The sequence below is a fragment of the Manacus candei genome, unplaced genomic scaffold (assembly GCF_025592945.1).
Source record: "Manacus candei isolate 608988 ecotype Guabito, Panama unplaced genomic scaffold, ASM2559294v1 h1tg000005l, whole genome shotgun sequence".
NCBI lineage: Eukaryota > Metazoa > Chordata > Aves > Passeriformes > Pipridae > Manacus > Manacus candei.
The window spans coordinates 21,827,291-21,851,673 of record NW_026138053.1 but is presented as its reverse complement, the minus strand read 5'-3'; the positions used below and the strand labels follow the sequence as shown (position 1 = coordinate 21,851,673).

The 24,383-nt window shown below is 41.4% G+C and overlaps 2 protein-coding genes across 2 annotated transcripts in view; one reads left to right on the top strand and one right to left on the bottom strand.

Annotated features, from left to right (window-relative positions):
- The window catches only part of MTA1 (metastasis associated 1), a 229,881-nt gene that overhangs the window by 13,429 nt on the left and 192,069 nt on the right, over positions 1-24,383 (top strand). The window lies entirely within an intron of this gene.
- The window catches only part of NOTCH2 (notch receptor 2), an 85,464-nt gene that overhangs the window by 43,470 nt on the left and 17,611 nt on the right, over positions 1-24,383 (bottom strand). The window contains exons 3-6 of the mRNA XM_051804988.1: positions 21,898-22,157; positions 20,877-21,212; positions 14,415-14,537; positions 105-338 (exon numbers count right to left, since the gene is read on the bottom strand). Of these exons, the coding sequence (XP_051660948.1) occupies positions 105-338; positions 14,415-14,537; positions 20,877-21,212; positions 21,898-22,157 (953 nt within the window). The remainder of the gene's footprint in view (positions 1-104; positions 339-14,414; positions 14,538-20,876; positions 21,213-21,897; positions 22,158-24,383) is intronic.

The window sequence follows — 24,383 nt, the reverse complement described above, 5'->3', positions numbered from 1 at the left end:
GTTTGGTCACAAAGTGCGTAAAATAAACACGTCGCTTCAAACAAACGCACAAACTTCAGCACCTTCTGTTAAGTACCAGATTTATGCAAGTTTTCCGTGCTTACCTGCCTTCCCCTCTGGACAAATGCAGGAGAAAGAAGCCACCCGGTCAATGCAGGTGGAGCCGTTGGCACAGGAGGCAGTGAAGCAGTCATCGATGTTCTTGCTGCAGTCGTCCCCGCTCCAGCCGTTGACACAGACACAGGCATAGCCCCCGTTGTGGTTGGTGCAGGTGCCTCCATTCTGACAGGCATTGGGCTGGAGCTGGCATTCATCCACGTCCTCAGTGCAGAACTGGCCTGATGCACAGAAACAGACACGTTTAACGTAAGTTGAGACACTCAGACTCAAGGAGATTCCCGTACGGACAACGTTACCGAGGGAATCGCTGCAGTCGAGCTTGAGCCTCACTTCTTAACTCTGGGATTTTTGAGCACAAGAACTTCCAATAACACTGTCGTCAAATTAGGCAAAGACAACTAGCATCCCTAAGTGACCCCAAAGTAGGAGCTGAACTAAAATAACTTCAAAAAGGCACAGTTTGGGAGCCAGCAGGCAGCCTGCACCGTATGAAGATACATCTGCAAGGGGGTGAGAAACAGAAAGAATGAAGGTCTGCCAGCAGTGCAGCCAGAGGGACTAAGAGAGAAGATGGCCTCCCAAGAAAATCTTGTCAAAGCAGTGTCAACAGACCAGCAGCAAAGGAACTCTCGTCAGGAGAACTTAACTTTTTCCTATATAATTATTCAATGAAGATAACTTGAGGAAGAATAAAATTTTTGACACTCACCTACCTAAAATACTCATTTTTCTTCCCCCACGTAGTATGCAGACAACCACAAATACTTGGGAGGTTTCTTGGTTGTTGAGAGGTTTTTTGCTTTCTTTTTATTCAGAAACAAAATAATTACTCTAAAAATATTTTTATGACTGGAGATATTAGAGAGAAGAAAATAAATGTACACTCTCAGGGAGATTTAAGGAAAAGGACCAATGGACCACTAAGTACAAAACAGTTTTCAAGGGATACTGAATTTTACAGACACATATATAGAAAGCTCTGCATAAAGTATTTATTTGCCGAAATCCATCTTGCTTTGACATCAAAATCTGGAGAACCTACCACTTGCACCAATATTTTGTTTTAACAGTTATTCAGCTTCCTGATTACAATTGCATGGTTTACTTTGAAGCCAAAATTGTTTAGGTGAAGTTTCAAATCATTCATTCTTATTTTGAGTTCCTTGAACAGATAAAACCTCATGGCTCAGCATCAGCTCATTTCTTCCCAGGCTGGCATATGGGTGCACATGTACAACCACAGACTATGGTCACAGTCAACAATCTCCTGCTTGATAAACTATTTCTCCCCCTTCAGTTACATTAAGAATTCCCTAGCACTGAAAGCTTGTTGGGTTTTTTACCACTCTTCTTGATAACTTGCTTTTACTGTCCTTCCTAAAACACTCATACAATGCACACAGCCCCAGAAGAAGGTCCTTTATCAGAGAGTAAGATTTGATTTGTTTGATGACCTTCCCCCTCCTCCAGCTGACACCATTGCCTCTCTCACCAGTTTGCAGCAGCTTTCCATTATTTGGGCCAAGTCTCTTTAGTAAATGTGCTGCTACCACCAAGATCCTCCCATTTCTCTTCTCCAGCTGCTCTATCAGTTGCACACTTACAATTGCCTGGAATTCCCCCTGTATTCCAAGAATAAGGAATTCAAGAGCATATCACAGGTCTCCCCTGCTGGGGCTCCAGTCTATTCAGGTTTACCAATTCAGAAATAATTATTAGATGTTGCTTAAGTTACCTTGTTTATTAATGGTCCAGAAATAATGAGGCAAGACACAAGATACACCCTCTTCCAATGCACAGAACTGAAACATTTATTGTTGGCAGGAATCTAAAAATGTTCAGTCTTAACCATCTCCACCTACTATACTCATATCATGATTTGTTTTCAAAGTACTTAAATAAATCTTTGCCTTTGATCCTGTGAGACCTGGATTTTTTTTTTCACTCAGTGACAAAGAAATACAACTATTATTAAAAATATGAGTTGCACAACTGACTGTGTTCTGTGCCTCTGTTCCTTTCACCAGTAGGATTACTTCAAATCAAGAATTCTATCACTTTTAAAACCGTAATAAAATTTTAACAGTAATAATAATTACTATAGAGTTTTCAGAATTAATCTTCAAATCCCAGTTTGCTTAGAAAACAGGGGGGAGGAAATCTAACACTGGGTATCATTATCTGTAAAACACCTCCCTGCATTATGAAAAAACAAACCGTGCATTTGTCATACTAGAAGTGGTTTGTTTATGGGCTTTCAGTGTTGGCTTATCAGTGGCCAGACTGAAAAGAGTCAGTTGGCTGGGGCCGGTTCCTCGCAGTCGCGCGTATCTCGCAACTCAACACAACTGACTTCCTCTTAAAAAAAAAATAAAATAATCAGGACGTTATTTGCTTATTATAAAAGTGATTTTCCTTCTTTTCTTGGAGGGGGCCCAACCCAGATCAAAGGACACACTCTCTGACAAACACTCATCCTTAGCACGGCCGTCAGCACCCTTGCAGCCTTTGCGTCCTCCTTTTAGCTGCAGCCAATTCAAACTGCTGTCACTAAAGCATGAAGAGGGTCTCAGTGCTGAAGTTGCCACACCACTCCAGATTGTAATGCATCTCAAAACAAAAAACCAAATCACTTGTCTTGTGACTGGCTGAATAGAAGTCCTGAAATATAACCTTTTATGGACTTTTGGGGAGGGCAATTGAGTGTGGGTATGTGAGTTTTGGCTTTTCAGGTTTTGTTAAAGCAAGATGGACAAACTACTCCCTCATACACACTATCAGGCTTCATTTTTGACTTACCATCCCATTTTGACTATCCATTTCCATTCCAAGTGTTACTAGTAGTATCAACTTAGGACCTTTTTTAGTATTTTTTTTTTTACCAGTACTTAAAAAATACTGGTAAAAGTACTTCATTTCTCCACTTCTAGAAAGGACAGTACCAAGTGACATCACTGATGTCCTTGCAATAACCCCATGTCCTAGGCTACTCAGCCCCAAACTAAAAGGAACTTCTAAAAGGTCTATCAATGTTTCCACAAGAGAATTAAAAAGCAGAGCTTAAACTTCTTCAAGCAATTCAATTGTATTTAAAAAACAAACCACATCTGAGCTCCTTGATTCTGATCCTCACTTAGCTTCTCTGTGTTTCTAATACTCCTTTTGCAGCTACCAGATCACAATCATATTTGTGTTTAATTATGAATCTGAATCAAACAGAGCTCCAGCTTAACGCAGTTTGTTTTAAAAACAGAGGAAATTCAATTCAATATATTAAGGGGCATAAATGAGCTATTAACTACTGTATTTTACTACTGAGTATTTTAAAGAAGAGATCTTATTCTTTACTGAAGTTATAATTGAAATAAAGACTCAGTTTCTGGACAAAAACACATGAATTAAAAGCAACATAAGGCAAATAAAGCATATCAATCTAACCACATTAATAAATGTACAACACTCAGGCTCACCACCATCAGGCAATGTAAGGGCAAGAGTCTTTTGAAAGATTTTGGAATTATGTTTTGAAATACTACAAATCCCAGGCTAAAGCCCAAGATGGTCACATTTCTTAACTGGAGCTGGTGAATTGGCTGAAAATGCTTGAACTTTAATTGCTGAAGTGGGGCTTGAGTGGTTTGGACATGTGTTCAGTAGCCCACAGTCCTCAAAGGAGAAAACAAAAGGGTTTTTTAGGTTGGGTGGTTTGGTGAGGTTTGGGTTTTCAGATAAGTTATGGTTGCTTACGTGGTATTCTTGAATATTTAGGTGTTAACAGCATAGGATTAATGGTCAATATTGTAATTTTTCAACACAGGTTTTTGGAATGGCCACAGACTCTCATTCTCCCAAAAGGGCTGATTTGCCCACAGCAGACACTTCAAATGAGAGAAATAGATAATTACTTTGGGCAGGTGCTGCAAAGAAAAGATTTGACACTTCTGTTGTTAGTGACCTATGTCTTCAACAATGTCTAGGATTCCAGAATGAATTTTTTTTCTAATGGCACAGGCAGAAGCCTCTTTCAGTGCTGGACATAAAACAGGATTTAATTCTAAAACTTCTCAACGAATACTCTGCACAACACTTCTCTCTGCCAGGTTAGCTAGCTTTAAAGTCATATGGACAAAAGATCCCTGGGACAGTTTACTTATGGGATGCTGCTTTGACTTAATTGTAACAAAATTAGGTATATTTATTTGTAGCCACGTAGTTGGTAAGCTGCTTTTCTGCTTGTTAAGAGTTTTAGGCAGAATCAAGTTCTTTCATTCACAGAACTGAAATCCAACTTCCAAGTGCAAAGTCCATTACGAATTGTATGAACTGTACAGTGTAATACACATTTTCATAACCCCACAACCACTTCAGCTGAAGTTAATTCATCTGGCTGCAAACGTCTGTAGGTATTTCTTTTCTTGTGCTCTTGCTACTTTCCGTTACATTTCTAAACAAAACATAGTAAATACAGGGTAAACTAGTAAAGGCAAGTGCAATACACTAACTGTACTGTATTTTAATGGAGGTGTAGAAACAAACACATAAAAGACAACAAGAAAGGAAACAAATATTACTCCAAGAAGCTAATAAAAACCTAACCTGACCTTGATATTTGCAGAGCCTGGGAAATCAGTAAAATGCCGACTCAGGTTCTAAGTGACCTTGTACAAAGTAAACAGCTAGTCAGTGTGGTATTTCAAAATTGAAAACTAGAAGTAGAAAAAGGGAACAGCCATCAACTCTTAGCACTTTTTGCCCACTATGAAACTAAGTTACTTCCTGCATATTTCCCCTGGAAAAAAAAAAAAAAAGTGCCGTATGGAGTAAGTCAGACGTTTGTTGCTTTGATTACTCCCATTTTCAGACGCTCAGGAACTGAACAGGAACTCCAGAAGGTTCTCTTTAGGCAGACACAGGATGCAGTGGTTCAAGGCCCCTCAAGCAGTTGTACCAGATATCACTGATGAGAAACAGCCAGCCCCATCTCTTACAGGTCTTTATGTTAAAAAAAAATAAATAAAGCCTTATTTATACAGGTAAGGTAGCACACAAAATGAGTACAATCCTACACTGAAAGAGAGGAGCATTAAACTTGAGCAAACAAGAAACACAAACAGTCACTCTGAGAAGCAGCACCAGCAATGTTCAAAAGTTGATCCTAGCAAACCATAGAGGGTTTACATAAACCCCAATTCCAACTGCATTGAACCTGCAGGTGAATGCAGGACCTGCAGTCACTTCAATCAGAGGCCTTCATATTTGGCAGCACAGACTTTCTGCAAAGGAAAAAGTTTTCTTGGCCTCTTAACAGCTCTCCAGCAGGAAAGTCTGTTGATGCACAGCTGGAGTACCAGAGGCTAAAGCTCCTGAGAGCAGATCTAATGCAGTTTAATAACTAAAGAGATTTAGTAGGACAAAGGGTCAAAATACCTTCCTGCGCCTTGAAAAAAAAATCAGTTTGTTGAAAACTGAGCTGGGAGGAGACAGCAATGACCCATTTCTCTCAAAATCACAACTGCCACAGCAGCAGACTCAAACTGAACTGGAAGTCAGAATATCTTATAGGTTTAGTGATACTGGTAAAATAATTGAGTGAGAATCACAAACCGGTCATTAGGATCTTAAGAGACTCACTGCAAGAGGAGCATCAAGTTTCAAGAAGGTTTGTGTCCCCATCCCCTCAGCAGTTCACTAGAAGTTTGCCACTTATCTCAGACTAGCACTCCAGTACACAGGAAAGAGCTCACTAGGTCTCCTGGAAGGGCTATCTGGGAACCATAAACCAGATCTAGGCAGAAACCCTCTGAAAGAGGAATTTAATTCACAAAGTATTCCAAAGATTGCTGTATGAGTTTTGAATACAATCAGTGTAGCTAAAGAAAAGCATGGCTCATTAGAACTGTTTGTATTTTTTCTCCAAGTTTCAAAGGACTACTAAGTGAGAAGGTGAAGCATCTTATCAAGACTCAAGAATGGGCTAAGAGATAAGGAACAGTATTTGTATAAAGGACCAAATCTAATAGTGGCAGAAGGTCACCAGTGCCACACTGCAGAGGATCAGGCAGTTTCTTCTCCTCTCTAACCACACGTGTGTATATTCAGGGTGCCAGCTGGCAGACCACACAGCTGGCTAGGGACGGACATTCCTCTGCCCAGGAGGGGCAGACAACTTGTGTTTTCTTTTAACACAAGAAAAACCACGTGCATTGACAGCGCAACCCAATGTGTATTGATCTGTCAGGTCAAAGCTCAGTCCCCTCATGCTGTTGTGTGAGTCTCCTCAGCAAAAGGAAAAGGAAAAATCACATGGAGTCATGAGGCCTTTTGGTAAAATGGTATTTATGAAAAATATTTTAGCTCTCATGTTTTTGAATTGTGTATTTGTAAAAGCACTCAGTTTAATCTTTAACCCACAGAATTATCCATATTCACTGAAATAACCCAGTTAAATTTAATGCTTACAGGCACAGGAGCATCTAATTAAAGGCCTGGAAGAAGATGAACAGTAGGCAGTGGTATCTTTTGCAAAACAACATTTATGTTTCCCAAGAGGAAGCCAGGGGATTTCGGACAGATTCAACCAAGAGAGGCTGCTGGGCAGTGCAACAGCAGACAAGGTTTGATGCACAAACACCAACTAAAATACAAAGGCAAACACACTTGCTGAAGAAGGTTTAGGTTAGGCACTCCTTGAGGAAACATCAGCTTCCCTGCAACAATTCAGTGGGGATCTCTGCTCAGTGACAGGTTTAATCAACAAAATAAACATCGCTGAGCAGACATTTGACTACAAGGAAGAATAACTAATGCAAACACTTGTTGTGCAACAGCAATGGCACTGCTTCAGTCTGGAACACATTTTGCAGTACTGAAGCCACCACCTCTCAGTAAAGACACTGAAAAGAGGTAGAGTTCATAGTCTGACAGACTGATGGAGAGAAGACTTTTCTAAGAGACTTACAAAGCAGTTGCTACCCACAAAGGGAGAAAGGCAGCTGGTAAAAAGTATAATACAAGAGTTATTGCTAGGAAGATACAGCACGTGACAAAGTATACAAAAGAAAATATCTGATCATTAATTTAATGTGCTTTATTGACACAAGGTATCTCAAAGCAGAGAACTTCAAACTTCTCTGAAGGAGGGAACACTTTCATATAGGTCAAAATGTCCAGAACAATAAACAGGTAATACCTGAAAGGGATCTCAAATGTGATATCCAGATCACATCCAAACTCCAGACACTCCCACAAAGCCATGTCCACAGCTCACTGCAGGCAATCCAATGAATACAATTGATGTCTTCAGTTCCAAGGATGGCTTCAGGGACACACAGAATTCCATGGACTACACTGTTTACATCTGCCAGAAGTGCCCCCAGTTACGTGCTGTGTTTAATAAAGGTCTTCCCTTCTTAAGTATTACAGCAGTTCCCCCGGAAAAAAGGACTGAAGCCAACTATTTTTTCCTTTCTTTTCTGAAGGAGTAAGAAGCATCACACTCTCAAAAACATGCTCTTTCCACAGGATCTCACAGCATCTTTCTCCCAGAGCAGCAAAGTAGCAGCAGCCGTTCCCCAACCTCAGGTGTTGGGTTTTCGGCTTTGTTTTTAATAGATCTAATTATATCTTGGGCAATGTCAAATACCATCCAAGATATCATAAATTTAAGAGCTTAATATAGAATTTGAACAATTGAAGATGAATCTACAACTGTAGAGAGCAAACATCTGTGTTTATTTTAGACTAATATGGTGGAGAAAAGAGTTTAATTTCATAACCACACTGGGAAGCATGTAGTGGAACTAATGGGCTTTTACAAGGGATTTTACAACCCTCAAATACAAAACTCTGGGCTTTAAGAGACTTATGCACGGTCTGATCCATTAAATACTGCCCTAAATTACTCCCCACAGACTACTGGGTAGCGAGGGTAGCCCTGACTGAGCTCTTCAGAGGCAATAATACAAATTATCAGAACACAATTCATTAAAAATTATTACTCAAGTGCTAATAACAGACTGATTTAATATGGTGATAGTAGGTGAAATGACTGGGGACAGCAGCAAGACAGAGAAGTAAACAACAGGAAAAACACATTACCAAGCTACTCTTGGCTTTGTCCTTCTGTTTACCTCCTCTGGAAAACCCAGTGAATCAGGGAAATACCTAACAAGTGAAAAGATCTGCAAGGCAAAAAAAAATTTACAGTTGGAGCCAAAACTTACAATGAAAGCTTCCTATTCTCAAGCTATCTCAGCAACACATCTTTACTAATTACCCAAAGACAAATCATCTCACTCTAAGTACAAGGGAAGGGACAGAAACTGCCAGGAACAAGTCAGCTGCAGATAAAACAACTGTTACCTATTAGTCTGGTCTCACAGCACACATCCACCAACCCAGCCTCACCAGAGGGGTCTGGCCTATTTTGTTTTAGTGCCAAACACATGAAAAGGACATCTCCACAAGAGCTTCTTTGGCATATTTGATTGCCAAGAGTATTTTCCAACCTGGAAAGCCACTAAAGACACAAGGGAAGAAGCAGCAGTGTGGTCTAAATTGGATGCTGTCATTCTGTCATCGGATCAGTTCAGCTGTTAACACCTCAGGTGTTTTATTACAGCTACCTCCTACCCAAGGCTTGCAGTTGGGAAATGAAAAGCAGCACAAAACAAACAGGAGGTTGTGGTTGTTGTTCCAGAATCCATACCGGCTAAGGGTGTAACTTCTAATGCCCCTGAAATCCATCTGCTCTGCACAACACTGGAACCAAGTGCCACAAGAGAAACAAACAACGTCCAGGATAAAGTCTGTTTGTGCCCGATACTTCAAACCATTTGTACACTCAAACTCAGAGCTGCCACCTCCAGAGGCTTCCACGTGCCCCCTGCTCCCTTTGTATCTGACAGTTCAAACATGAAGGAAGAAAAAGAATCATAATCCCTCTTGGCCTCTTTCCGAGTTGTCTCTTGGAGATACTACTGTAGTGACATCAGCCAACTTGTCAAGTCTGGCACAGACGGATCTCAGGCAGTACCAAAGAGGCCACTGTGCTTTTTAATAAAGCCTGGAAAAGCACCAGAAAGCTGATCATTGCTACACCACTGGGGAAGATGACTGCACTTCTCACAGGAGCGTGACCAAGCCTCCCTGAGCTAATACAAAGGTCTCTGGACGTCATCTGGGATAACGCAACCAGGGTCGGGAAGGAGTACAACCCCAACAGCGCTGCCACATAATAATCAACACCCTCAAGAGAACAGCAAGGATGTATATTCAGTGACTTAGGAGGCTGGCATGTCCAACATTTATGATCCAAGCCACCTATTGTCAGAATTAGTTCCTCCACATTTTGAGTCTAAGTACTCCAGGAAGGCAGTAATTTTTCAAACACTAAGCTAACATGACTTGCTACAGTATATTTTGTGACACAGAAGCTGAGGGAAGCGGTATTTGGCAAAGAAAGTCTTAAAAAACAAAATACCAGAGCATATGAACTTGCATAAAAATGTTAAACATTAGCCTTTTGATGTTTATCCTCCCTTCTTAGCAAAGTCACGTCTGCCCAGAGTTTAAGGTTGGGATTTTCAAAGAAAACCAAGGTAGGGAGCAAATATTACTCTAATTAAATAGGAATCGAACCCTTAACTCCCTGTGTTGAAAATTCCTGCCTAAAGCTCTGCAGAAAAATAACCTTTCTGCTAGTGTGTAAGAGCATATGACCAAGCTAACAGCTATTTTAATTAAAAAGCACAGCCCTGCCGCCTGAAGAGCTTTTCTGCTCAAGACAAACATTTGCTGCTTAAGCTAGGTCCCAGTGCTGGAGTTCTTTGGTGGAGTCAGCTATTAGCACACTGTGCTTCCCTTGAGACAAAGGTCGCCGGGATTTTAAAATATACAGTTCACTGGAGCCCTCTTTTCAGGGGAAAACAAAGCCTAAATAAATAAAACTGCCATGGGAGTCTCGCCTTCCCAGCCACAGGGAATGAAAGGCAGCAAGCAGGCCAAGCCTGCAACTGAAGCACTGTAGTACAGGTCTTCCAAAACCCGCTCAAGTGTGGACACAGTGTGTCCCCAAACCCAGAGACTCAGCCCACAGCTTCTGATGCAGCACTTCAGGAGTGAACTGTGCAAAAGGCTTAACTCCAAGGAAGATACAAATCAATCTCTGCTGTGCATTGCTCCTGAAACTTGATTTGGGCCAAACACAGATTCACAGCGAACCTCTGAAATACTGCGAACTTTACAGTGAGGCAGGAGTCCTTCTCAGCCAAGAAAAACAAAAGCATTTACAGCATTTTATATTGTTAATCACTTTAGTATGCAAATTGTCAAGTCATCTTTCTTGACCCAAAGCTGCACAGGTTAGATCAACAGACTAAACAGGTGCATTTTTAAACAAAGCTTTGTTTCTTTAGATGAAATGTAGTCTGGAATGACTGAGTATCCTTTAAATTCTCAGGTGGTTTCACTGTGGCTGTGAAAGGACACCCTAACCTTCCACATGACTTTACAGCCCTGGACTGCCATCACTTCCTCTGCATCCACTCACCCATGAGACTGCTCTGTGAATTTTAATTCCTGATCCCAGAGGAAAAAAAAAAAAAAAGAAAAGAAAAAGGCAAGAGTGGAAAAAAAAAAAAAAAAAGGCAGCTGGACAGGATGTTTTACTAGATTAGTGAGTTAAAGTGGCACAATCCAAAAAATATCAGAGCCAGCTCAGGGGAAGAGTGGATGGCAGCAGGGAGAGAAGGCAAAGACACCTTCCTCCTCAGACCACAGTGAGCCCACAAGGCTGGATTACCTGTTGCAGAACAGCAGCATAAAGCAGAGTCTTCACATGGCGCAGATGTTAGCGAGGATTTTTGGCTAGTTTTGACTCAAATCACATGTACATCAAATTCTCTGGCCTGTCACACACACAGGAATAGACTTCAGTCTTTCATGAAAGCATCCAGGTCTATTTCCAAGAAAAGGTGGACCTTCCTTATACATCTGCAACACTGTGCTTTGAAAGGACCCAACAAACACGGGTTCTAACAAAGGACTTATCCTGGGACAAGATAAAGTCATCCTTAAACAAACAATCAGTTAACATTCAGCAAGAAGAAAGATCTGGGGCAGTTTCACCCAAACATCTAAGAGTGTCTTATCAGTCACAAATTTATGAGGTTGATGATCACTGTAACTACATGAAATACGAGAACTTGAAGGTGACAAAAACATTAGTGACAGCAGGAATTTCTCGTCACTGTTTTTGAAAGGCAAGATTTTATCTTTCCGGAAAAAACAGCAAAACGAGAATGAGAAGGCAGGCACTTCAACAAAAAAGGAGCAGTGAGCTCTGTTTGAAGAGCAGGAAACAAGACCGAAAGTAAACAGTGCCACAAAAGGTGGGAGCAAGTAGAAAAAAAACAAAAAAGTATTTTTTTTTAAAAAAACGCATAACTATGTAGCCCAGCCTACCACCTGCCAAGAAGCAGATGGTTACCAAAAGGAATTAGAACAGATTCTGTTTCAGTAAAGGATGCTTCAGTACTACTTTACAGAAAACTTTTCTTCATAGGATGCAGTACAGCTTCTTGATTTTTCTAGCAAGGAATGGGACTGGTTTCTCTGTGCCATGAAACACAGACTGCATTAACAAACATGGTAAGAGCATCATTCACAGCACAAAGATTAAATAAAGACTAAAACTGCAAACAGACAAACTGCCCCAAGATTAGTTGACAAGTATTTGAAAAAAGAGACTGTTATGAAGACAGTACATCAATATTGTTAGGTATTTTTAGAAAATTTAACATCCTTTCAGTTTTGGCTGACATTTACTTACAGACATGGGTATTTGGGTCTTTTTTTTTTTTTTTTTTTTGAGCAGTACACAATGTCCTCTAACCTCAAGGTCTTACTGAATGCTTTTGATTTCCTGAAGTGTTCATTCTCATGGTTTGACCCTGTCGGGCTGTAACACTTATCAGGACAGACTCCAAAAGAGTTGTGTGCTCAGCTCTCCCCTTTTCACTTACCTTAGACAAGATTAAAATGTTGTAAACCCACTTTGTGCAAAGGATGGACCTCCACTTATGCATTTCCTTATTGCTGAATAACTAATGTTTTCTTGTAGTTTTTTTCCTCTCAGCATCATGTGCAGTTTAATCTTGAAAAAAGTCATCTCTCCCTCCAAACTATTCCAGAAGTCCTCTATCCACCTTCCCTGTTTTGTGCCCTGCCTCAGTATCACCACTTATGTCTCCAAGTTGAACATGTACTGTTTTCTTGCACCTCCTTGGTCTCTACTTGAAAATGCAATAAAGGGATTGAAGCCCATTAAGAGAAACAAATTTCTTTCCAGAAAATGCTACTGAGATGACAGAGAAGAGTCACAGAAACTGGTACTGTGCATTTCAGACAAGACAGTTCAGTTCCCCAAAGGCTCTAACCTTTATTGTTCAAACAGCCAAACTGCTGTTTCCTAAATTGTGAGATCATTTTTATTTCCAAACTGACCCAACTCTAAGTCTAGAAAGGCAACAGACTTGAGAACCCATCACCTAAAACCACTGCTGCACTGACAACCTTAACTGTACCACAAACAAGGGAAATTCTCAGAAAGCCCATTCCATTAAATTGTGTTAGAAAGCCATGGGAACACAAGGCTTGGAGAGTTCCTCTCTCTTTCCAGGGTTTCACTGGAAGGAAGCCTCCTTCACGCACACAAGGTTTTTCTGGAGAGACTGTCCACAAAGAAGAAAGATGACACAAGACTGGGCCACAACACAGGTCCAGCGATTTTTCTCAATGTTATTTAGAGCCCATAACAGGTTCAGAGAGGGAACCACCACAACTGCATTGCAAAGAACTTTGGTTCTTTGGAAAAGTGGTTGATCGTAGAGACAATCCATCAAAACACCCAACAGAATCACAGCCTGTTACCACCAAGGTCTCTTCCAGGTGAGTTGCAGAAGTCATCCCTAGCTGACAGCAGACATCCACCCAAATCCTGTAAACCAAGTTAAACTTATGATAGCAAAATAATATCTTGTAGATTATACACTCATGATCATCATATTCTCTGTGCTTGAGAATAAGCCTGAGATTAATTTGCTACTGACAGACACTGGAAGTCATAACAGTCATTTCTGTGGCATGGAGCAAGATTTTAGGGGTCACTAAGGGTTTGCTGTCTCCACACCCAAGCTCCCTTCATGTTTTCCTTTACAGGTCTCACTTTCTGCATGCTTTAAGGGTATAGAGAAGCAGTACAGAAGCAAGGACATTTGCTCATCAAGGGGAGGACTCATTCTCTCCTATTTACACCTAGTTTCACAGAGCTATGCAAGCTGTGGTGCACTTCATTCTTTTATGTGGCTTTAAACTTCATTTAAGAATTATTTTTTTTCAAGCTAATGAGGGTTCTTAACTGGCAGTTTCCTTTGCAGTTAGTGACAAACTGTTTACAGTAAGAATGAATGTTCTCTGAGGAAAAAAGCTTTTTTAAACTCAGTTTTAAGTCTGTTTTTTTTACCTATGATTTTGAAATAAGGGTAAAAGCATACTCAACTGAAAAAGTGCACCAGCTAAGAATGACTAATATGACTCAAGCTCACCCCATAACCGGAGGTATTTGTTTATTTTTGAGGTATGGAGACATTTTGCAACTAAATATGACACTGAGTTTCCTGTAAGCTGCTTCCTTACGTCATGCATAACACTTTCTTGAAATTCACACTCTTTTTCCCTACTGACTCAGAGTAATACAGATTCATTTATGAAGCAAAAGTAGCTTTGCTACTCCAGATAAAAATCAGTCAAGCAGGAAAATAATAGTAGCAAAACCATAAGCTGTCCGTACATCTACTTCTCTTCCCTCCTTTTCCCCAACCTATTCCTCCTTTCAGATTTGCCCTGTTCCTCAGTAGCATTACTATTATGTGATCACTATCCCAGGTTAAAATTACCCCCAAATGTATCAGCAAAGCACTGCAATGTGCACACACCTGCAACAGCAAAGCCACGTTCTGTACTTTTGGAAAACATACATCCCCTTGTGAAGTAATCCATACAAGAGGTGCAGCTCTGTGTTGCAGCTCAGGAATCACAGTACCTGTCTGCCAATCCATGCATGCATGCTTGGAATACTGCAGCGGGAAACTGCCCTCCATTGTGGTGGCTTTGATGCATTTTTCTGTCAGGGGTGCAGGAACAGGCACAGCCGTGCTCTGCATTCAGCTGGGCAGAGCTCCTGCCGTGCCTCGGCGAAGGCCACAAGCCCCGTGTGTGTCTTGCCCAGCACATACCTGTCCACTGGGGCGGGCAGCGGCAGTTGTAGGTGTTCACACCATCCACACAGACACCCCCGTTCAGGCACTTGTGATTCGGGCAGTCGTCAACGTTGTGGCCACAGACGGTTCCCTCGAAACCTGGACAAAGCACAGACACGGCAGAATGAAATGGGCTTCCCACCTCTTTTGAAGAGAATTCAGCCCTCGTGCAGCTTGCCCTCTTTTCTTCTTTAAACATTCGCCCTGTTAACCTAATCCTGAGGAACCTCCATGTAGCACGTTGAACAGAGACTCTGTTGAATGCCTTTGCTAATAGCATGCAGGTCAGATGACATAGTTAAAACACTACTACCGTGGGTAGACAGCCAAATATGTTTTCACAACCAGAAAACACAAGGATTTTCTCTTTAAGTGACTAAGGAGGACTGTCATTCAAAGCAAACCATTCAAAAACCATTCAAAGCAAGACCAAGACAGTTTACTATGAGATAAGCTTGTCACTGCCCACCAAGCTGCAGTTAGACCATCAGCAAGGACAAGCTTTTCCCATGGCAAAAAAGTGCCTGGCGTTCATGTCATGAATAGTTCAACACAGTCTGCCTTGGCAACGTCAAAGAAAGATCTTTCATGCTTTGAAAATGAGCTTCTAAAGTCCTGATCCAGCCCTCTTTGGTATTACACAAGTCAGTCAATCAACAAATTAGCCACCACCTAAGTGATGCTTACACACTAAGCCCTGACCAAAAACCAGAAACCAGATACCCTTCCCCAATGAAAACCCAAGCTTCTAATGAAGATAGCCACACTGACAAATCATCCTTGCTAGATCTCCCTCTCCTTTTCAAAGAAGTGGATACATTAGGGAAGGGAGTTTTCAATGATCTGTCTTCCCCTTGATTTCCCCTGCTGATTTAGTTCATGCTTCATTAAATAAACCTGCTATTTCTGCTCTATGAGAGCGCTATTTATCAAAGCACAAGTGGATGCATGCTAATGTGGATGAAGTAAATGATTCCAGAACACATATGTTAATTTAAAACATCAGCTCTGCCTCTTCACTGCTTTGGAATGTAATATTAACATGACAGAGTTCTCTCATCCAGAATTATGCTTTAACCCCTCTACTTTTGATGCCCTGTTCCAGACGTTTCCATAACATCTGTGTCAAGTCACACAGACCCTCTGAGCAACATCTGGTCCAGTGCAGATCATGCTGTGTGGCAGATGAGATGAGACTATAAATCTCTGAGGCAGTTTCTCCAGACTACTGCTACTCTCAAGAGACTTAGGTGATTTGTGTGTATTCCCATCTCTTGAATTTCTCCAACTGTACAGGTGAGTCAGAAGCGATGAGAAGTGCTGGCTCCAAGCTGTACCGAGTGCATTAGCATCCATCAGCAAGGAACAGCATTCAACATTAAAAAGAAACAAACCAAAAAAAAAAAACAAACAAAAACCCACACAAAACCCCAACCAAAAGACCTTCAATATTACTCCCTGCCTTCACAGCCCTTCTGACCTCCACCCAAGATCCTAGAAATTTCATGACAGTAGGGAAGCTTAAAACTAAGAGGAAATACAATATAAGCCTGAATTCTAATCATTACAGCAGCACCTTCCTGGTAAAAGCTGCTGAGGAACAACAACAAAGGAATTCAATTAGTATCAGACCCCTGTGTTGAACATTATATAAAGCTACCAAGTATGAGCAAAGGCTCAGCTGTAAAACGCAGGGGTGTTCTATCAGCTTGTGTTTCAACTTGAGAGGAATCATCCCACTGACCACAGACTGCACTCACACCAGCACGTGACCAGCATGAAAATACACCCAGAACCACAAAGACACAAAGTTAAAGTTTTTATCCCTTCAGTACTGACAATATGAAGACCAGCCCTACTTTCTAATAAATGAACTCCTGACAGCAAGCATTTATTTAGAAATGAATCTCACTGTACTTCACACAAATTTAAAGTGGCCCAGTGATTCTGAGAAATAATAAAGCATGGAAGTCACCCCAATACTAAAAACCTCACCAAGCCATAGTATATTTTCACATTTTAACCACTTACACTACCACCTAAGAGCTGGTCCTCAAACATCTCACACAAATGTAGAAAACCATTACTCCCACACTAAAGCTGGAGGATAGCAATGACAGTAGAACTGAGACAAGAAAAAAGAGTTTATAAAAAAAGAAAAAAAGGCAAGGCAGTAAAAAGGTTCAAGAGAAATGACACACAGACAAGTGTGCTCAGTCAAAAGACACCTCCAACAGAAAGGGAATCAGGAAGGCTTGAAACGGGGAAGACAACACTGTGTTGATTGCACAGCTGAAGAAAATAAAAGTTTGGTTTTTTTGGTAACTTCCCAAGTTCCCTTTAAATTTGTCTTACTCTGAAGAACAATTGTGGCTTACTTTCATAACACCTAAAAGCTGTAAAGGATGATTTTTGTGTCCTCTTCAAGTCCCCCTTACACTGCAATATTGCAATCTGCTTAGTTTGTAAATGAACCTGTCCTAGTGAAGTTTAGATTTCATTCTTAAAATCAGCCCTTTAGAGTCATGGTTGCCTGGGCCAACACACCTACATTTGAGCACGACAAGCATGAAGTTGCTCTGAGATATGTGAGCTTTTTTCTAGCTGGATCCCAGGATCTAGTTTCGCAGTTATATAATCTGATTCTTTTCCAGAAAGCCACAGAGTTCACTGTTTTGATGTATTTGGACACCTGACTCTATTTCCTGTTCCCCTCTGTGCTGGGACTCACTTTTTGTCCTTTGCTTTCTCCCTGCATGAGAATAGTTTGGAATACACATCCTGACTTTTGCTCTGTATCTCCAAGAACAAACTAAGGAATGAGAACCTCAAGGGGAAAAGCGTTCCCACTGCTAACAGCATGTTGTTCCTCCCCTAGTACACAGACTGACACAAGCAGATAACTTTATTCCTATGTCATCTGAAATCTCCACCCCATTCCAGAGCACCAGGCCCAATTCCCTTCAAATCTTACTCCTTAGCATTATTTCAACCTATAAATTACACCTCAGACTTTTCTGCAGGACCAATTAGTAATGGGGACACCTGAACGAAAACGTCAAGTTGTTGCCAGACTTAGGGCCCAATGAAGGGAAATTAGGGATGTAGACTGCTAAAACTGAGCTGGGCTACTCCAGGTCAGAGAGTCAACTCATCTACAGCACGAGGGCACACATTCCACCTGGTATACCCCAGGGCTGCTGGCATGGAGAGCCTCACAGCCCACAGGAGGGTGCTCATCTCCAAATCCCAGCAAGCAGAGTCTTCCTGCCATGGAAATTCAGCGTGTGTTGGACCCCACTGGTGATGCTCACTGCATGGCACAGCGTGACGCTCCGCTAGGAACCGGCGTGAGGTTACTTCCTCTTCCCAGGAAGTGTTCCAGCTCTCATAAACAGCCTGCTCCAGCCTGACAGATCGTTTCCTGAACAAGCCCTTGGAATTCCCTTGGGTCCTTATCTTAGTTAATGGGTAATTATTTTGATGGATAACAATGAATAATCACTTTCCCAGCTAAGAACTTCCTCTATTGACTTGTTTAACATTCCATTAAAGGTTAGTTGCCAAATGAACTCCTTTTTTGTCAAATATTTATAACTACAAGCTCATTCTTCTATTTAAAGGAGTTGCTAATGCTTCAGGTTAAGTCTCTTTCAAGGAAATATTTTTGTCACTACTACTCTGTTATGATTGACCTAACATGCTCACTTGTCTGTAATCCCATTTCTACCTAAATCAACAAAGCCCAGAGGAAAAATGATTACACCAGATGGATAGAAAATGAGGTTACCTTTCAGACACATGCAATAGTGACAGTATATATAACTCCACTTTACACTCGCCATCAAATTACAACTTAACACATGACTTCATTAATTACCCAATGCAAGATTTGTTTGTGCACACCCACAAGTGACATACACAGTACTTGTGTGCCAGCAGAAAAGGCTGCTGTGACATGTAACTCCAGGTTCTAGGGTTTTCCTACATTTTCAAGCTCTTATTCTCATGTATCTGCATTTATAAAAAATTAAATTCGCTGAAAAGCCAAGAAGAAAATGTCTACAGGAAACAAGAAACCATTTCAGGGCCAGGTCAGAAGTAGCTTAATTATGCCTAAAGTGCTGCTTGAACAGTTTCTTCAAAGTAGTTTTACAGGGCACAAGATGCAAAATCATATCAAAAACCACTCCCGCAGTTCGAGATGCCTCCTGCATCTGTGGCCATAACCCTGAGTGATGGCAACATCTTAAGGCAGTCCAGAAGGGCTAGAGCAATTCCATTTATAGTCACAGTATCATCGGCGCTGCTCCAATTCAGAGAGGGAGGCCAAAGAGGAATTTCTAGTCCATAATCCTGGCACACTCTTGCAGAGGAGCAGGCCTTGTTCACATCCTCCCTAGGCGTGACAGGCCACCATTTCTCTTCTCTTTCTGCTGACCTTTCCTTCCCAGACAAAACCTTTTCCAACACTTCAGAAATTCTGCTCTGCGCCAAGGGGGAAGAAATGGCTGAGTGCCTTGCCTTTATCAGAGTCTACTGTAAGCATTCGGGCCTCTACAACAGCTCCCTTTTTTGCTGTTTTTCAAATGACTAGTTTTAAAAATTCAAGCTAGCAAAACAGCATAGCCAACTCAAACAAATACAGGAAATACAGACGTGAAGGCTCTCAAAGCTGCATTAACTCAACCCCACTATACACATTGTGTAGGAAGTCAAAAAAAGCAGCTAATGATCCAAAATGTGTGAGCAGTGTAGATGTGTAGCTGTTACTACAGTAATCTCATTTTCATTTCCTGACCATAGTTCAGCCAGCCCACACACTTGTCTAAGGGAAAATCTGCTTCTACTCAGTCTTGTATGTCTGTAAGGGAATCACTAAAGCAAACTGTCTTATCAGCTTTACAGGATCAAGTCCCTCCAATTTCATCTTCCCCACTTCTTCCCCCCACCATACTGATCCCACATGAGGTCTAAAGTCCTTGAAATGGCTAAACAGATATGACTTTCAGAAAACTCTGAAATTCTGATTGTGACTGTTAATCCAGAGATACTTGGTCTATAATTTCATTTTAAAATGATGCAAAGCAGAAAAGCAATAAATTCCTTGAGAGGAAGTGTTAGTTAAGACACCAGCATTTTCAAAGCACTCTTTCTTCAAGCATAGTTAGAAATAATTGCTTTGAAAAATAAAGATCCATCCTTCTATTTTAAGATTGACTTTGATAAATTCTTGCTTGCTCAGGCAACCCAGGAAGTTGTTGAGCAGCCACTTGCTAAGGTTGGCAATGTACATTTAAGGTCATGTGAGTCAACACCACAAGAAAAGATCTCCAAAAAGTGAACATTTTTCACAAGTTCTAAATGCACTTTCCACACATACCTGTGACTCCAAATGATCCTCATGAGAAGATTGTCATTCTACATTCATCCTAAACGGTATATGGCAGCTACATCTTTCACATAAATAACAACAGAGAAAGGCTTAAGGGGGGAGAGTTTACTTTTCCAGATTACCACACACCAACTGCTTGTATGCCAGACTGCAATACACTTAAGTAGGAAGTCTAGTCAAAAGCATTTCCAAACAATCAGTTTCCCATGGAGTTGAATTACTCAGTAAAAAAATATCAGCCTAAAAATACTCTGATATGCAAAGATGGCTAGTACTGCTCTGTGGTCGAGTATGACAAGTGGATAGGGAGCAAGAGGGATGAGACCACCAGGGCTCCAAGCAGGTGACATAAGGTCATGTGTAGAGACGGGTGCCTTGAGTGACCAGAGCCCAGCTTGACACACAAAACCAACGCCGCCCGTGATCCTGAGCAAGCACATCATCCCTGCTGTGGATGAACTCAGGGCAGCCAACAGCATCAGAAAACAAGCAGTCATCATTTATTTGGAGACAAAAAAGGTGTGGTGAGTTGGAAATGATATCTTGTTAGATTTGGAGGAACTGGAGAAGAAAAAAAGGAAGATAATAGAACTTACTGTGTTTTAGGGGTAAAGACAGAGAAGGAGAAAGATACACATTCATTCAAGCACTAAAGTTAACTGTGGCCTTTACTGACACAAAACTATGTATTTATAGAGGCTCGTGTTATTGGCATTTTGCATTCCAAATAGGCACTAGGAGATACCATCCTAACCTCCTTGAATCTACCTCATAGTTCTTACCTATTTGATTCTCTTCCTCTAATCGGGTTCCAAATAAATTTGCCATTTCCAGCTGCCTTCCCTTTCCTTCCCTTCCACGTTATGAAATTCCAACACTCAGACATTAACATCCTAGCAGAGCTTCCCGCCTTGCTGAGCTTTCTCTCCCTCCTACCTTCCACCACAGACATATCACACACAAACTCCAAGAGAAGCGTTCGGAAGAACACAGAGAGGAGTGCAGAGACAAGACTACAAAGCCAAGCACTCCGAAGCATTTACCTGGCAGGCAGTTGCACTCGAAGGTGAAGTCACTTGTCTGATGGCAGGTCCCTCCATTCATGCAGGGCGACGGGGAGCACGGCACATACACGCTCTCGCAGCGGTGCCCTGTGTAGCCTGGCTTGCACTGGCAGCGGTAGGAACCGGGCAAATTGACACAGGTCCCACCATGCTGGCAAAGCCCTGGTGTGACACACTCATTCACATCTGTCTCGCACTTCGGGCCGGTGTAGCCTGACAGGCAGATGCAGGAGAACTTATTTCCAGACACAGTACATGTACTCCCATTGGCACAAGGCTGAGATGTGCAGGCATCAATCCACTGGCAATCCCTTCCTGTAGGGAACCGAGACAGATTAACAAAACGTTATTTCTGTGGAAAATAGTACTTTTTTTCATGCTACCTCAAAATTATTAGTGTATTAAATCTTTGCATTATCACAGGAAAACTGATGTCTGCATTTTACAGTATTACATTTGAAACAAAAATTCACTTGCGGTTACAGTATGAAGTCATTTACAAGGTAGCAGCAAGATATAGAATGTTGTGATTTATAAAAGTAACCCATGACCTGAAATCATACTATACACTGACAGTCACTCTTCTTCTACATGCCCTTCAAGAGTGAAAAGAGTAAGTTTCCATGCTTCTCCCCTCAGGCATCCAATTATAGTTTTTCCCACAGAAAGCTTTTGCTGGACAAATTTGCTATCTTTTTTCCCTAGAAACTAGACTCTGAATTCAAAGTGTAACAGCCACTCCAGAGTAGCTTCTGCACTCAGTTTTCCCACATGGACAACCCTACAAGATCCAAATGCTTTTCTGTTGACGTGTAAAGGGTAGGGAGTTTGATTCCCTATTCCCCTTTGCTTTTTTTGGTCATGCAGTCATTTAGACTTCCTCTCATTTTTTTGTGCTGGAGTTAGAAAATTTGAGAGCATATTACTGCTGCCACAGAACATTCCAGGATGAAGCAATTCACAAAGGAGGGAGTCTGGAGGTACAAATGCAGAAGCCCACCTGTGTAACCTGGAGGACAGACACACTCATACGTTTCCTGGCCGAGGGGATGACAAGTTCCTCCATTCAGGCAGGGCTGGGACACGTAGCAGAGGTGTGATTCTGAGTACTGACAGTCCTCTCCCGTGAATCCTGGAGCACACTTGCAGGTAGGCTTTCCTATCAGAGAGGCAACTTCACAAGTTCCCCCGTTCTTACAGGTATTGCTCTCACAGGGGTTTCTGTACTGACAGTAGTCTCCAAGAAAGCCTTCTCGACACCTGCAACAGAGAAGAAATGAATTGCAGCACACTCACCCGAAGCCTTGCTGTCCTGGGAAGATTTCAGGAATGGAAGTTCCATGGCCACTTTAAGTCTTGAAACTTGCCATAATTAACAGTAACACTAACAAACCTAAACATTAACATCACAGATGTAACAGGGACTTCCTGTGGGACTGTCTCAAATGAGATCACTGAAAACTTAAGTTCAAGTTGTGAAATCGCTTGTTACAAAATAAATAAGCACCACATTCAATCACAGTTATATCAAATGCAGAACCTCGTTCTTGCACTTCCCTTCAGAACTTCAGTAAAAGCCTAAGTGTTAAAGAGTTGCTGAATAACAACTCCTTGCATCTACTCCCATTCTAACAAGCATCCTTTTCTAGAACAAAATCAAGCAGTATAATAGGTATTAACATCAGGTATTATCCATCTTTCGCAATATTTATAAACGTTGTAGAAATGAAGTGTCTGGGGGCCTGAAGATCTGTAGCAGATCTTTCTCCACAACACTCCCGTGAGACAGGAATATACTGTTATCCTCATGTTGATAAGTGCATCTGGGACTGTGACATGCTGAAGCCTGCACTCAAATAGCAACACAAGCACTGCAGTCAGGTCTCCCACGCCCCTGGCTAGTACCCTAACGACAAGGTCATTGTTCCTCTGTCTCCCACAGAAAAACGAGTACACACACACTATCTACAACCAGGGCAATATTTTATACAAAGATCTCCGACTGCAGAATAATTGCAGTTATTTCTCTCTAACCTAAACTTATGTCAATACAGTCTGACTATGCTTGTCAGCTGTAATCCATCTTTTAGCTGGCCTTTGTACCACAGATTTTCCATTTAACTTCCAGAGATAAAGGATGCAGGCAAGCAAGCCTGCAAAGCCCACCTCTGCATCACCCACAGTCCCATTTGCTTCTTTCAGGTAGCAGAAAGCTGCAAGGGTATGCTCTGCATAAAAATAACATCTAACATACAGGACTGTCCACTTGCAGTTTTTTCTATAGTGCACAGCTACATGTTAACTGGTGAGTAACCCAAGATACACACAGCCTGGGAGAACATGTATTTCACTTTAAAAAAAAAAGTCAGAGGTGAACACTAGATATGCTTTGTTCCAGACCAGGAGAGGTGCAATTATTAAATCAATGAGTTACTCAAACCTAAAGGGAGGAGACTGCAACTGCAAGAAATACACAAAGTCTCAAGTTAGTCCTCACACGTGAATGTATCAGCAGAAAGGCTCCCTTTTCCTTAAGCACTTAAAAGTGTATGGTTGATTGGAAGGGGAAAAAAACCAAAACCAAACGAACAACAACCAACACCAAGAAAACCCCACCACAACAGAACAGCACACCTAACTGGATAGGCTTTACAATTCAGCTGAAAAATCAAAGTATGGTCACGAAGCTGTGTTTTAAACAGAATCCTACAGGGATCTGCCTTTGTTCCTATGCTATTCAACACGCCTATCTATGATTAACAACAGAAAACCTCAGTGCTGGTCAAACACACAGGTAAGAGAGAAGACAAATTCCTGAAAGACCACAGTAAGACAAACGGCTTAACAAGGCAGTCAGCACCCAAAATGTACTTTAGAACTGCTAAGTCACACATCTAGAAACAAAACATACACAGCAACCCTCCCAAAAGAGGAGACTGATCTGGGAATGACATACTTGCTCTGGGGAGTCCTAACAGTCAGATAAAAGTGAATTCCTAGTGAGACATTTGGCCAGGAATACTTTACATGGACAAACAGCAAATATCAAAGTAGGAATAAATGAGATTATGCTATACCTGATAAATGCTTGGCACAACCATTACATGAGTTCTGGTGTTTGCTCTTTAAGAAGGAAGAGCTGAAGTGAATTCAAAGAAGCCAGTAGTAATGATTAATAGAAAACTGGCCACAATGAAAAGCTCAGGTAGCTCAGTCTATTTATCAAAAGGAAAAAGGAATGAGACAGCTAACCAAAAGCTCCAAGTACCTACAAAAACTCAGATTTAACAATAATTCCCAATCTAGAAAGCACAAGGGATAACAGACATGAGCATTTAAAAGTTGAAGCTAGATGAATTCAAATTAGAAATAGGGTAATATCTTTAGACACAGACAGTCTCTCAGCAGCAGAGAGAAACAACTGGAACAACGCATTTAAGGTTGCAGTGGAATTTCTCCATCACTCATGCTTGTTTAAAAGAACAC